Source organism: Sitodiplosis mosellana, unplaced genomic scaffold (genome assembly GCF_009176505.1).
Source record: "Sitodiplosis mosellana isolate CC-2019 unplaced genomic scaffold, AAFC_SMos_1.0 Smas_scaffold_1, whole genome shotgun sequence".
NCBI lineage: Eukaryota > Metazoa > Arthropoda > Insecta > Diptera > Cecidomyiidae > Sitodiplosis > Sitodiplosis mosellana.
This window is the reverse complement of record NW_022595244.1, coordinates 10,780,311-10,795,593: the sequence shown is the minus strand read 5'-3', so window position 1 is coordinate 10,795,593 and position 15,283 is coordinate 10,780,311. Positions and strand designations below refer to the sequence as shown.

The 15,283-nt window shown below is 37.0% G+C and overlaps 1 protein-coding gene across 5 annotated transcripts in view; it reads left to right on the top strand.

Annotated features, from left to right (window-relative positions):
• The window catches only part of LOC129565847 (neuroligin-4, Y-linked), a 167,106-nt gene that overhangs the window by 134,458 nt on the left and 17,365 nt on the right, over nt 1–15,283 (top strand). For all 5 annotated transcript variants that reach the window (XR_008687667.1, XR_008687666.1, XM_055441128.1 and 2 more), the window contains 2 exons: nt 1,887–2,078; nt 11,565–11,762. Coding sequence is in view for 3 of the 5 variants with exons in the window: in XM_055441128.1 (XP_055297103.1) it covers nt 1,887–2,078; nt 11,565–11,762 (390 nt within the window). In the remaining 2 variants the exon portion in view is untranslated. The remainder of the gene's footprint in view (nt 1–1,886; nt 2,079–11,564; nt 11,763–15,283) is intronic.

Genomic DNA, 15,283 nt, shown 5'->3' with positions numbered 1-15,283 from the left:
ATTTTCACTTCAAGACCGAGTGAATCAAAACTTTTGTTTTTTATTGCAAATTTCTGCCATTACGAATCAAAACCTTCATGGCATACTAACACATGATACGACAACTTTGTGTCATAAAAATCCTAAAACATTCAACAAATTCATTTCGAAATCGGTCGTGCGTTCAAAACACAAACGACGATTTCGAAAACCGCTCAAACTATGTACGCAAATGCGCCGAAAACCAAAGCAAACGACGATATTGCCGCGTTGACGTTTTTCCCATTTTTGCGCTCGCAACTATCGAACATCTAAGAGGCGACATTTCTATTCACAACACAAAATTATTAAGCACTTGATGGAACAATAAAAATGAATTTTACACAGACACATACACATTTCGGTTAACAGCAGTTGATTTGGAATGGTCCATGACGCCCAAAGGCGCTCGTTCGCTTGCTCGCGCAATGTTAATTAGAATTGCAATGGCCATTTAAAAAAAACACCAACTGCGTAGTTTGATTCTGCTTGCTGGGCACTGCATGCTGAATCTGATAAATAAGCACATCGTAATCAAACTAACCCGTGGCCAAAGCTCAGCCCGAAGCCTTGTTTGGTATTCGAGCTGTGTGCTTTCACATCGGAGACACAACGTTTGACTATTTTCACATTGTAACTTGATACTAAAACACGTCGTTATTCGACACAAAACTAACATTATGGCCGACGCCATTACTCTTCCGCTTCAAATGGCCGCCCTGTATTTTTTTTCCTCATTCGTTTGTTGTCTTCAATTTCGTTTGCCTGCAAAAAAAAGATCGAATGAAGCCAACGAGAGAGGAAAAACAAGCATTTATTTACTCATTTCACAAATAAAATCGATGCTCATGTTTCACGCCTATACTTAATGCAGTCCAAAGTATTTGAGTGCTCTTCGCTCTGTCTCGATGAGCCGGAGGTTTAAGCGTAATTTTTCTCCCATTCACCAGAAAAAAGTCATGTGTTGACCAATCGTCAAATTAGGATTAATTTACCGCTTTTATCAGCATCAGTCATTTGTATTCACTTCGTACCTTTTTTTGTGTGTGAGTGTGTGCCTGCAGTGTAGTTGCTGCATCAAACAAGCTCGCCATTTATAACGAAAAACCTAATCCTTTATTACATCGTCATTTGTTGGCCCCACTCGGCGCCCCTCTCTTGTGTCCCCTTTTTACAAATTAAAACCGATAAATCCTTTGTGCGAAGAGAAATAACATTCGATCGAAGCAGAGTCACCAGCGAATGGTTGTTGGTCATCGACATCGTCGTCATCACGATGTCGCGTTGCTAGGGCGAAAAAAAGGAGAGCCATCATAGAAAATTACTTTTCTACTTCATGCGATTGGTATTACTGTCCAATACAATTTGGACTGTCATTCCATTTTGCTAATACCATAAACGAATTCTGCATTCAAAATTAAATCGTCCACAATCTCGGCAATCGGTCGTTGTTTCGTTGTTTATACGAACATTTTTGTTTATTCCATCACTCAATGACAAACTCATTCATCGATTGACAAATAGACGCAAACTAAACATTCTTTAAGTGAATGACAAAGCAAGCACGCAGACAGATTTACGGAGAGCAGCTTTAGCAAAACCAATACCGGACGCCACCCAATAAAGTGTAGACAAAATAGAGAGAAAGAGACTGTGACTGAGACACACAGAGAGACAGAAACCGACACACATACACAGAAAAAGAGAGCGAGAGTGATTTTGAGACGTTAAATGAGCGATTCAGTAACTTAATATAAATCTCTTTCAACAAAACCTTATTACGATGTTCCTTCATTTTGGCTAATGTTTATATATATTCTTCTTTTTTCTCTCTGCTTTTTCTTCATTCTCTTCGGTTTTTGTTGCAGTTGGTTCGAGGGATAGCAGCACGGGTAGCGGAAACAGTGGAGGTAGCACAAATCCAACCAAATATCCAGTGATGGTTTTTGTGCATGGCGAATCATACGAATGGAATAGCGGCAATCCATATGACGGTTCGGTTCTAGCTAGCTACGGACAAATATTAGTTGTTACAATTAATTATCGCTTAGGAATATTAGGTAAGATGAATTGATCACTTTTTTTTCTCGTATCTCACAGTCGGCTGTTGCTCTATATATAGTCATTGTGTCTCACCGTCATCGTCGCCTTGTTCATTCACCGTTTCGTTTTTTTTTTTCGTTGTTATTGTTTGTGGATTTGAGGTAAAAACACTTAACCAAACTTGCCCAAATTTATTATGTATGAACATCTCGCATCGGGATTTTGCTCCCAATTTTCCGGTACACTTTTTGCATCATAAATTAACACCTAAAATACACATAAAATTAACCGTAATTATGAACCATTGTGTTCAGGCGTGTATAAGTTTTCAGCACACCCAGCAACCGCCTGCGGTTACAGTTACACGTAAATAAATTTCAATGGTTGAGGTGTCGATATAAATGCTTTGCAGCAACATATTCCAGTTGTTTTACGGTGTACTCTCTCGAAACTGCTTCGAATGCAGGTTTCGAAATCGTTTATTTAATTTTCATTTGTTATTGTTGCATCGTTCGTTCATTCGCTCATTCTCTCGGTTTTCGTTCACATAATTGAGCACCCTGGCTCATTTGAGGCAAAACAAATGCTTTAGATAATCACCGTTCAATTAGTCGTGAACCGCGTAAATGTTCAAGTGCTTGGTGAATGAATGTATGTGTACATGGTAAATGTGCCTGTGTGTATGTCTCATATAAGATCTTTATTGACGTACAAAAGAAACTACACCAATGTAGTATTTACCATTTCCATCAGCCGAAAATTTATTGAGTCCTCACTTACAAATTGACGCTTTTACATTGTTGGTTCTTATTAGCACACAACAAATAGCGAACAATAAGGTTTAACGCGGTGAAACATAAATTACGTTCGATCAGAGATTTTGCGACAGAGATCGATTAATCTTCGATGTGATTTCAATCTTAAATTGTTGGACGCCATTAATCGTGCAGGTAAATGGATTTTAAAGTTGGCGCTCGTGAGTGAATGAATGAATGAGTGTGTTTGTTTGTAATTACTTTGCACTGTAATTGCGGTTGCATCGCATTGATTGCATTCTTGTGGAAAATTGAAACGTACACAATTATCTTATATTCCTCGCCCCGTTTTGCATCAGGTAACAAATACGATGCTCATTCCCACATTAACCAGCAATACTCTGCGGTCAATGACAAACTTACTCAAACCGATGGCGAAATGAATTGGTGTGCACTATGCACGCGTTCCAATTAAATTTTGGGGGGGGGGGAACAAATCAATTGGAAACATTTAAAACGAATCACATTTTGACATTTTGATTTATGCATTAATACCTCGCCCAATGAACACGAATCAACTGAATTTATAATTAACTCCATCTCATCCCAAACTTAATTAATTACTGACAGAAAACGATGTTCACGTAAATGTTCAAACAGATTTTCCAATTAATTAACGCTCATTTTACTATTATTTAATTTACACGAATCCCGAATAATCGGCTTAATTGCTTACACCTTATTTATCGTTATCATTTTTTTTTCCTTGGTCCAACAACAATCTGTGAATGTGCTTCAACACTATTGGCTTTTTCTTTCGACTTGCATTATGTACACCAATACTAATGCGGTGATCTTGTGTCCATCTTGGGAATATACGCTTTTTTGTCCAACAGAGATTTAGTTCTTATGAGGAAAAGAAAAACAAGCGCTCGCAGCACACGCTCAAACTCGAGATTTTCATTATTATTTCAGGCAACATTTTTAAATGGTTTTTGTTAACATTGGCACTGAAGACGATGCCAAGCGAATAAATTACTTAATGGATCTAACGATTAAACTTTAAGAATTTAATGGCATTGGCGATGCCAAAGATAACAGCACCACAAGATTCTATACTCACTATAGATTTTTGTTTTAAATTACCTGTTAATTTGCATTGGGTTGGCAAATGGATGCTTCCACTGTGATTTCACTTATTTGAGAATAAAAACCCGTTTAAATAAAAGGAACAAAATGGTTGTTCCAAAGTGACTGTGCGATCTAATCCATCATCTAAAATATGGATGATTATTAAAAGCGCGCCAATCCATATGCTTTGCTCATTAAATTGGAAACGGTCTTTTTGTTTGGCGCTCATAAAAGTTTGCGCGTATTCGCTAGAGGAATAAAAATCTTATTTTCGATTCAAAACTTCATTTTCCGTCAAGTGGCTGAAATGTTACCGACGGGCTCCCTTGTGGTTTTTAAAGTAATTATAAAGAAATATTCTCTCATTTTAATGTGTGGAATGCGGCGTGCTGATTGACGACGGTTTATGAGCTTGCATGTAAATGCCGGGAAGCTGCACAGTGCACAAACACACACACTATAAATGCCAGCAAAATTCAAAATAGTTCCGCTTTCATTTTATCTAGTTTGAATGAGAGTGTTTATTGGGTGATTTGCATGTGAACGAAGAAAATTGAGCGTATGCGCGCGTGCATGAGTTCAATTTCTTATCAATCGTATGAAAAGGCATTCATTTTTTTCTTCTTCCTCTTCTTCATCATCTTCTTGTCTTGTTTGTATTGCTTTAGTTAAATTTGTTGATGGGTTGCACTGGCACGAGTGGGAGAGCGAGAGAGCGAGAGAGAAAGCATATTTTATGGCTGTCGTATGTGAATGGTGAATAATTTATATGCAAATTTTCATGATATGTCTTGATGAGAACGATGTATACGAAATTACGTTCTGGCTGAGAGACAAACAAACACTTCACTCAAATAGACAATTTGCACCACCGTGCTCAGTTGGTGTGTGTGTGTGTGCGGTGTGAGTATGTGTGAGCAACACAATCGGATGTGTGCAACAGTTTGGCTGTAGTTTTTCAATAGTGCACTTTCTCTTGGGTGATTTGCATGCGATGGCCAACCTTAAACGCCTCGAAACATTGATTAATTGTTTCCGTTGCGGATACTGAGGGTGCAAGTAATGAGATACTTATCGCATTATTGTTCAAATGTTCGAAGTGTTGGCAACTGAACATCGAAACCAAAAACTGAACGACTATATGTAAGCAGAGAAAAAAACACCAGGATGCCAGACTACGATTGAATCACTCAATTAAAACACATGCCGAACTTTGATGAATTCTCATAAACTTGTTAGACTTGGCATGAGCGCGAACACATCAAGATTGAGATTGAACGGTTTTTGCTAGACTCATAATTCACATGGGAAATTCAAATACTTGTTTTCTGACAGGCAAATTAAGGAGCTTCGACGAATATATAAGCAAAACTTGAAATTTTGCTGTACGTGTTTTAGTTGGAGATTGTAGCAAACTTTGATTTCAGTCAAATTCGCATTCACACTCACATTTTAACGTATTTCATACGTAATGCGATGAAATGAATTTTCCCCATCGAATGCTTCAGCACCGTTTTCAGCGCCAAGTATTGTTTCGTGAAATGCGTGAAATGGCTTGGATTAAGCAAGTTTCAACGTTCACAACATGAGCCAACACGCGTGTATTTCGCAATGCAGATCCCGAATGTAAGCAAAATGTCTAAATTTAATTACATTTTCAACACAAATAATAATAATTATGCATGGCGTCATCACATTTTATCACACACACACACACACATGCACACATACATACAAACATTCACACTATGCGCTCTGCCAACACGATCGAAATAGACAATTTGTACGAGAGGAGAATTATGTAAAAATATTTCATGCGCTTGTCAGAACAACATGAGCTTCGTATTTCTGTACAACTTTAATTCGGCAACAAATTTTCAAGCCAACATTTCGGAAGCTCATTTCAACACGCGCGCACGCGGCAACAACAGCTTAATAGTACTTGTCGTGCTATAACTTGTGCTAACATTTTTTTTAAGTTTTCTTTTTTATAGATGTTTACATTCCATGGCAATGGCTTTTCCTAAGGATCCTTTCGCTTCTTGGTGCCGTTGGAACGGATTGAGTAGAAAATTAAAATAAACAATGTTGTTGATACATTTTGCATATTTTGCGCTTAAAACTCTTGTGAGAGTAGAAATAAAAGGAATAGCCAGCTCATTTCCCTCCTACACTACAACATCCAAAAGTCTGATGAAAAACGAGCAATCCGATTTTCCGTCTTGTGAGATTAATAAATATTTTCCGTAATTATGCACGAGCTGGAGCAACATTTCAGTCTCCAAACTAACGAATAGAGTTGTGTAACTAGGCAATTTTATATTAATTGGAATCGATTTACTTTCATATCATTTCTGTCCTTTAATCACGCATTGGCTTAGCAACTAATCAGAGGGATTGAAAGGAGCATTGATGATTGGAACTATAGCCGTATCAAAAACGAACGTGTGTTAATACGGCACACTTCGTCTGCTCCCGAGCACCATAGCAATAGCAAAAAGCACTTATAGTCGAACATCATGTATTACACTCGTATCGCTGACGCCATGCCATGCCCCATGAAACACGCCACATCATTCGAAAGTTTATTCATTGATTGACTTTGCACAGAGTTTGTGGCGAGTCAGTTGTGAAGCTACAAGTCGATTTTACTTCCAACAATCTTGGGCTACAATTACTTGGAATGTGAATACTGGGAAAACTTTGTTTAAATCAATGTGTAATTCCCGACCTTGACTATCAATAACATGTTTTGAATAGCAAAAAAACGACCACTTTTTAGAATCGAATGTTACGATTATTATATTGCCCTTTTGTGAATTTTACAAGCAATATGTAATAACAAAACAAAGTAAAACACGAATTTGCGATGATCGCATTCAGTGAAGTTCATTTCAATTCTTTACGTCGTTAGACGCACTCATGAACGCGACAAATTAAACGCATCAACAATGTTCCGTAATGAAAGAAACATTTTTTACTTATAAAATTGATGTTTATCACGTGCTACGCTCTCACAAAAATCAATTTTGCACATTCGTGACATTTTTATTTTTTTGTCTACTTTATTAACAAATTTAAAAAAAGATTCAATAATACATTGAACGATCTGTGTCACAACTTTTGACACTTGTCTCGTAGCGCTAGAAGTGAGCTGTCAGACGCTTAGATGCAGGACCTTCGCATTTCACATGTTTATAACGAAGAGTATTACGTACTGCAGAGAGTCAGCGTGGATGATTAAAACTTTCTATTCGAAAGAAGTTTTTGCTTCATTTCACATTGCTAAAATGGTTCAGTGCCTTAGATACTTAGCCATACATCTAGGTACGTGAAACCGTGAAGTGTTCGCGACTGTTCAATAAATAACATGAAAACCACAGAACAATGACACGAACAATGAATGTGTTATGCCTCCTTAATAATTAATTAAATCAATTTTCACACTATGCCCCTTTTTCACCGAAATTCTTAAGCTCAGACAGTGTACGTTTGATGAATGGTCCACGGATCGATTTACATTTCTTGGAAGGATAACCGAATAAATCCTGTTTATTTTAATGTTATGCGTTTAAGAGCAACATCAAAATCCGACGAAAAGATTAAAATATATTGAAACAAGGTAGAGAAAGAGAGATAGAGAGAGAGGGGGGGGCGAAAGATGGAAATGACAGTTACCATAACCAAATCAATTTGCAATGTCACGTTTCTCATCACATTGAAAGCCAATTTATCGTTAAACGAATTTTGCATCCAATTATGATATGTCAAAATGGATTATGTATCGCTCGTGAAAAGCTGTGCACGAAAACTACCGTTTTTATTTTAACAGAAAATATATCGAGGGAGTATTGATACATCAGTTGATTGTGTCTTCTGAACAATTTTCATTTTTGACAGTAAAATAATAATGGGAAAAATCCAAAAGCATCGTTTAACCTGAACAAACAGCAAGCGATACTAGAGAGCAAGAGACACGCATCTCTCAAGTATATTTGCAACGTCATAAAATTGCAAATTCAAATATTTGTACTAGATTGGCAGTTGAGTTGCGATTAACGTAGCGCCAAAAACATAAACACAATGAATCCTCTGCCATTTGTCGACTTCGCGACATCCCGCGATGAGATAAGGCGCGTTATTTATTTATGATTTTCTAAAAATCGATTAAACACCCCCGATGATATTTTTAATCTGCGCTGGTGGCAGCGACAACGACACTCCCAATGTATCCAGTTTCAATTGTTTGCCAACTCAGAATGTTGGTCGCGGTGAAATTTTAGATCGTCGATGCCATTCAAATTGAAGGATTATAATAAATGCGATTCAGTTATTCAAGATGCCATTTGAATGCTATTTTGTCACCATACCCAGTTGCGTTCATCGACACAATTGACGTTTACAAATGCCGTCGGCTATTTTGGCATTCATCAGACGTTTGACGGTTAAATAAATGCTTCTAAATTGCAAAGTTCAACATTTGGATAAATAATGCAGAGAAGGACAAAAGGATTTAAGAGAAATTGAAATGCTTTGTTAATTTATGCATAGGCTTCTTCCATTCATTGAGACGTCTCTTAATATATTTGTTCTTTATATTTGGAAACAAACCTGTGTCCATTTAATAAACTCAAACAAAATGAGAGAGAAGGGGGGGAAGTGGGAGGATGGGCAAAGAAGCAAATGGAATGATGTCTATTTGGGCTGCAGAAATTGAATATACAACAATGTGGATTGAAGCGTCAGAGTTGATTGGCTTCGCTTTTGGAGAAATGGAATGGCACTTGGGAAATCACACAAATATTAACTTGTCAACCGACTCACTTTCTTTTCTTCATTTTCAATCTCTTGTTTCTTCCTTATACTTACTTTTTGCATTGTGATTTCAAATAAGGTCATTGTATATTTGAATTCTTCTCATATATACTTGAAATAGCACAGTGGGACAGAAAAACCAAGGAAAAAAATCCGAAATGACCAAAATTCTGAGATAAATTCAAATCTTATACAAAAGTTAAAAAATTTCCATTTTTTCTGCGGATAGATTGAAACAGGAACGGGTTTCCACATAATCAAAGGCTGATTCATTCATTTGTATTCATCGACATAAATTTGTAATGAACTCAAGCGTGAACTTGTATCGAATCTCCTTGATCTGGTTGTCCTATTTCACTTCCGATTATTTAACAAGATTATTATTCCTTTTATGTCAGATCTCTAGTCTTCTGTTTCGCTTTATTTCAATTTCAAAAGAAATGATCTTTTCATAATAAATAGTAGCGGAAGAGAGAGAGAGCGAGAGAGAGAGAAAAAAACGAATAACATGTAATAGAATTTTCTATAGTTTAAGCAAAGTGGATATATATGCAGTTTAGCTCAACGTCGGATATTCGATTCAATATTACGATGTATACAGAAGGAAACGATTTCGTTATTCAGCGCTCATAAATGAATTCCATAAATTCTTTTCTATTTTCTTTGATAAATCCACAAGAAGTTGGTTTTTCGTAAACATTTCCATTCATATGGAAAATATGCAGTTAATTTGTTTGTTGCAAACTTGACATAAATAAAAGCTTCCATGCAATTTTGCTTATCGTGCACGCTCAAGTGAAATAGTATCTTTATTGAATTTGCGGCCTTTGACAAATAATTCATATTCATTTAAAAGAAAATACAAGAAGACAATATTTACAGTACAGGCCACATGTTTAAGCATACACCATAATCCGTGTTATTCATCCCATCTTCCGAGTGGGATCAAAACTAGGTGGACTAAAATCATGAGCGTCCCTTTCGAAACGAGCATGAATTCTTCTTTTAAAAACGCAAACGCACAATATTTCTACGGATGTCTCTAGATCCAATAAAGACGTAAAATTGAATGAAATACTACCATCCAAAGGATGGTCTTATTGAGCCAACTGTTAAAAACGTAGAGAAATGATAATTTTTTCGGAACTTTTTTTTATCTTAGGTACAGGAGCATCCATCTCGGATTGATGTTATGAATAAAGATATAGCTTTTGATGCCATGAATATATTCTAATTAGCATCCCACCTTGGGTTAAAGGTTGAAAATTGGTCCGAATTTCTTAATTCAAAATTCCTTTCCAACGGTTCTCCATACAAACATTCTACAGCGCTGTGTGCAAGTGATTGAAATCAAATTAAAAAATTTGTTCATATGTATTGTGTACTAGTTTCTTCACTCCAAACCACACGTGTGCAAGGGGGGGGGGAATCCGGTTTTACCCCCTCCCCTAGGAATCCAAAATGTGGACCCCCCCAAGCGATTTGGAAAATTTTACACTAGATATAATCGATTTTCAAAAATGAGGACCTTTTTTTAGGTCTTCATTTTTTTTCACACCCATTTATAAATTTGCAGACCCCCCCCTGGCAAAATCATTTTACCCCACCCCCAGAATTTTTGACCTTGCACACGTCTGCTCCAAACTCATTTTTGGGCTGAATTTTACAAAAAAGCTTTGAAAATTGACAACAGCTTCATAAGCATATCCAAAACGAAAAATTATTTTTTTCCACGCGTTCTTACTTGGAAGTTTCAAGTTCAAAAGAGAATGATTCAAAACTATCTCTAAAATCATTTAATTATATTCTTCAAATCAGCGAGTCATTACTTTGTAATTGATATATTTTGAATGCCCTTACTATGACCTTTCAGTCAAGGAAATTAAGCAGAAATAACTGACAATTACACTCAACATTCAATGACGCAAATCTCATTCAGTTGTAAAGGAGAGTTTTAAATTGTCGCCTCGATGCAATCAATGGTGTCGCCGTAATTTTTAACGATTGTTTAATAATAACACGCATTTTAAAATATGGCTTATAATTAAAAATGTGAATGTGCCTCGTGTATCCGAGCAGCGTTAATGGCGACACTCTCGAGTGCAAAGCAGGAAAAAGCAATAAAATTTGGTCGTCGACGAAAGTCGAGTGAACAGAGTGAAAAAAAACACAAGCAAAATGCGTGGAAAGCCCAGCATTTTTTTTCTCCTGAAATTGGCTAAGAAAATGCGCGTCAATAAAAAATACTGTCAACGATGGTCTGTGAGCCGAAAAAAGAGTAGCTCAACATATTCAGGATACGTGTAATGCGAATAATTTTCTTCTTTATTACTTTAAAATTGGGTATTTTATGATGCTGAAGGCAATAATAATAACGACAATGTGGTGTTTTGAATGTGATTTATGTTTGATACTTTGCCACGCTTGTGCATCACTATGCCAAGGGTAATAGAGGTTCACAATTGTAATTGTATTGAGAGCTGACGACGGCGAGGACGACGGAGAGGAAAAAAAACCGCTCGAAATATGTCGATGACATTTAAAATGTGAAAATTCAACAGCATAACCAGAGTGTGCGTCGCTATTTTAGCTCTCGGCCATAATCATTAATGCCAAATTAAAAACCGAAAAAATATTAACCCCGAAATATACACACACTCATGCACTGTCATGTAGAGAGAGGGAGAGAGGCACACACACAATGAAGAGCAATTGTGAATGTTATAACAATTCCATGTGCTTGTAAATTCTTAATTAAAATTTGGCACTCATTTTGATTTCTTTTCTCCTCTTTTTTTGCAGGTTTCTTGAATGCGAATACCGATCGCAATGCCAGAGCACCAGCAAATTATGGTTTGATGGATATCATAGCTGCTTTGCATTGGCTACAAGAAAATATTGGAGCTTTTGGAGGCGATGCGCAAAGTGTAACATTAGCCGGCCACGGAACGGGTGCTTCATTGGTCCATTATTTGAGCACTTCAAATGCTGTGCCCGAAGGTAAGTTACGGAAATTGACTCAAATACAACAAATTTAACAATAATATGAAATTGTTTAGATGACTCAATTTAAATTGATACAAACCGTGGTTTGAACTGTACAATTGATCAATACAAACGAAGATGTTCTGTATGTTCAATTTTACTTACAAAGAGTAGGTACAACCTTATATCACAAAAAGAATCAACTGTGTTCTCTTCAGATATCAGCTCAAAAAGACAATGAATTGACATCATTATGCATTAGCGAATTACGACTAATTTGCAACACGGATCGTTACCGTTCCGCGATAAATTGTCATTTCACAAAGTTTTAATGTAGCGTCTTTTTCTTTGTAAGTGATCTCTTTTGCATCGAAGGTATGGGTATGCCGTTGGATTCGGAAATAAAGTACATATGAGCGCATTTACGTAATGATATATGTATCCATTTACTTAAAACTTCTTTTAAGCACTTGGTTCGTATCGTCGTTTTGTGAGCTCGTTGAATCGATTTTGTGAGTTCTCTCACAACGGGAAGTGGGAACTTTTTGTTGTGATTCTTTTCTCTCGAGTGTGTGTGTGTATGCTTCTGCTGGTGCTATTGAACGCGAAGAATACAAATAAGATGAATTTGCTGGATTTAAACGATGTCGAAAAAATATGTGGCTGGCTGTGAAATGGCAAGTGCATGTGCTTTGTGCTCACATAGTTTCGAAAGTGCAAAATTGCAAAGGATTGAGAAAAATTAAACGTGCGATGTTAGAACAATATTCATATGTCTTGGGGAGTAGCAACAACGTTGCCACGGCTGCACGATGAGTGAATGGCTGAATTCATCACCGAAATTGGGCGGGTGTACGATGAATGGCAATGGAAAAGTGTGACGGTGTCGTATCCAAAAGTATACGGTTTTTGAGTGTCATGAAGTTAGTATCAACGGGCAGAACTATGCCATGCGAATTTATTTGTGTTGTGATAAAATTAACGCATTTTCTTTGGCGAACAGTTCTTTTTGCTGGGTACATGAATGTAGTATTTGTTGTACAAGTGTTTGCTTAAATTGCAAGCACCTAAATTCGTTGACATGCGATCTCAAACTATTTCGGTTCAATTTATTTTCGTGCTGTAAACTCAATGCCCTCGAGTTGCTAACTTCCACTTGCAACGATCGATTCTCTTTTCTTTTGCCGGAATTCTTTTAACCTGAAGAAGTTTTCATTCGTGTGCTGTGCTGTGCTGTGCTTGAGGCAACGCGTCCTCTTTTTCTTCGTTGTTCTATTTGATTTTCTTCTGTCTTCGACGAATTGTATTGTGCCATAGCAAAGACCTAGAATACAAAACTCGTCGACAAAGAAGTCAACTTCAATACTTGCACCTTTTCAACTTTTCAACAGAATGGCATTGGAGCTTCTTACTCACTTCTGCCCATACTTTCCCTCCCCCTTCATCCATCTCCGTTATTATATTTTCTCGCTTGGCATGTATGTGTGTGTATGTGGTAAAAGATGCCATCAAATTAGGTATGCACATGAAAAATTGAACATTTATCATGCAACAGAAAGCTATAAAACGATAAGAAAAAAAACTGGGAAGATGGAGATGGAGAGCGAACGGAAAAGAGATGAAAACAAACGCAGAATCTTATTACAAATCGCTTACATTGAAGGTAGACCGAATCGTCTTGAACAGAGCAAATAGTTGCAGTGCAAGTGCTTATGTATGGGTTGAAAACCATCAAAAGTTAGTCGTTTGTCTTCGCGCTTCGGTGCTACCGAAAGATGCTGTGCATAGAAAATGGCAACCGTATACCATTCACATACCGCGCGCAATATTCATTTATTTTTCACACAATTTCTTCGGTCCCGTCTTCCACTTGAACATTTTATCTGTTGACTTTTTTTTTGTTCTTTCTCTTCTTCGTTCCCTTCATTTGATGATACATTCTACAGCTCACTTTGTTTCCAACTAACTGCTGCTTGCACGTATAAGAAGAATCCCATCAAATTTTACATCTTGCCATCGCGCGCTGTACAACCGATTGAGAATCGCCCGAGCATCACTCCGCATTTGCCATTTATGGTGATACTTGATTTACTCATTCATATTCAAATATCATTGAAACATTCATGGAAATGCCAGTCAACTTTCTCTGTGCCGATTGAAACGAACGAACGAACCGCAACACATCACATCGCAGCGCAGCGCAACGCATCACTACAATTATTTCGAATTGTGTTTCAATTTCTATTCAACAATGACAAAAGCGAAAATAAATGATTCTGTCGCTCAATTTGTAATATAACATCGAAGCTGACAAATGTGATGACGAACACTCACCACAATCCATTCTTACAAGACATGTCAACCAATGGCATTCCAAGCAGCGTATCGAAAATGAACAGAAGAAGAAAAAATACAGCTGGTGTATTGAAGAAAATTGCCGTTTTGTAATTCCAGTCTCGAAGTTTCTGCAATCTGCTTGATATTTCCCATACATATTTTATATCTTACAGCCGAATGAAAAATGCAAAAGCCGATCAAATGAATCCCTATTCTCTTTTTTCAAACAAACAAATAAGCAAATCTTAGCAACAATGGCACACATAAACACACCCACACACACACATGCCATTCAAACAAATAACTGAATACTGTTGGAGTTGTTTCGATTTCAAGTGAACGCTGCTATTCAACAAGTGACGACAAAATACTAGAAACCATACGAATGAATCGAATCACAATCTAACTTCCATTTGTTTAATTTTTTTTTGATGCACAAGAGAAATGATCGAGATGCAAAGTACATCAAAGTGTATCTTCAGTTGTTCATCGTAATGACCGTTATCCGTTTGCCGACTGAATATGCTTTAAATCATTTTCCATATGTCTGCGCCACCCCGTATCGAATGTAACAAATTGTACGGCTTGAATTTGATGGAAAACAACGATTTATCATATGAACGAAAGAAAAACGACGAACACAAGCTTAGTTTTCATTGAACAGTGTGATCCACGAATCAATAATTCGAGAATTCAAACGAATATGGCAAACCGACGACGGGCCGCATCATGTACACACGTGTGAATAATGAAAACGATTGCAAAAATAATGCCCAAGAAAAATATACTGATAATGATGATGATTGATATATTATCGGAGTACATTTTCTCTCTCTCTCCCTCTCTCTCTCGCAATATACATGCACGAACCGTCACATTCTTGAACATTTGAATACATTTCTTTCATTTGCACTCAATTTATGTGACTCTAACCAGACACGCTGACGCTCATACAAACACAGCCCGTGTGATATTTCTTATTTCGATTGCACATCGTCTGCCGTTTCGAGCGAGTGATTGATGAAAATATGGTGGCGAAAATGCATGGATCGAGACGATTTTTAATAAAGCGAACCGAATGCGAAATACATAAATGCGCAAGACAAAAGTTCACCTTATCGAAGACTAAGAAACTATGTGCCATGACACACAGCAACGAATCGAAAGAAGGAAAAGCAAAAAAAAAGAGAGAAAAAACC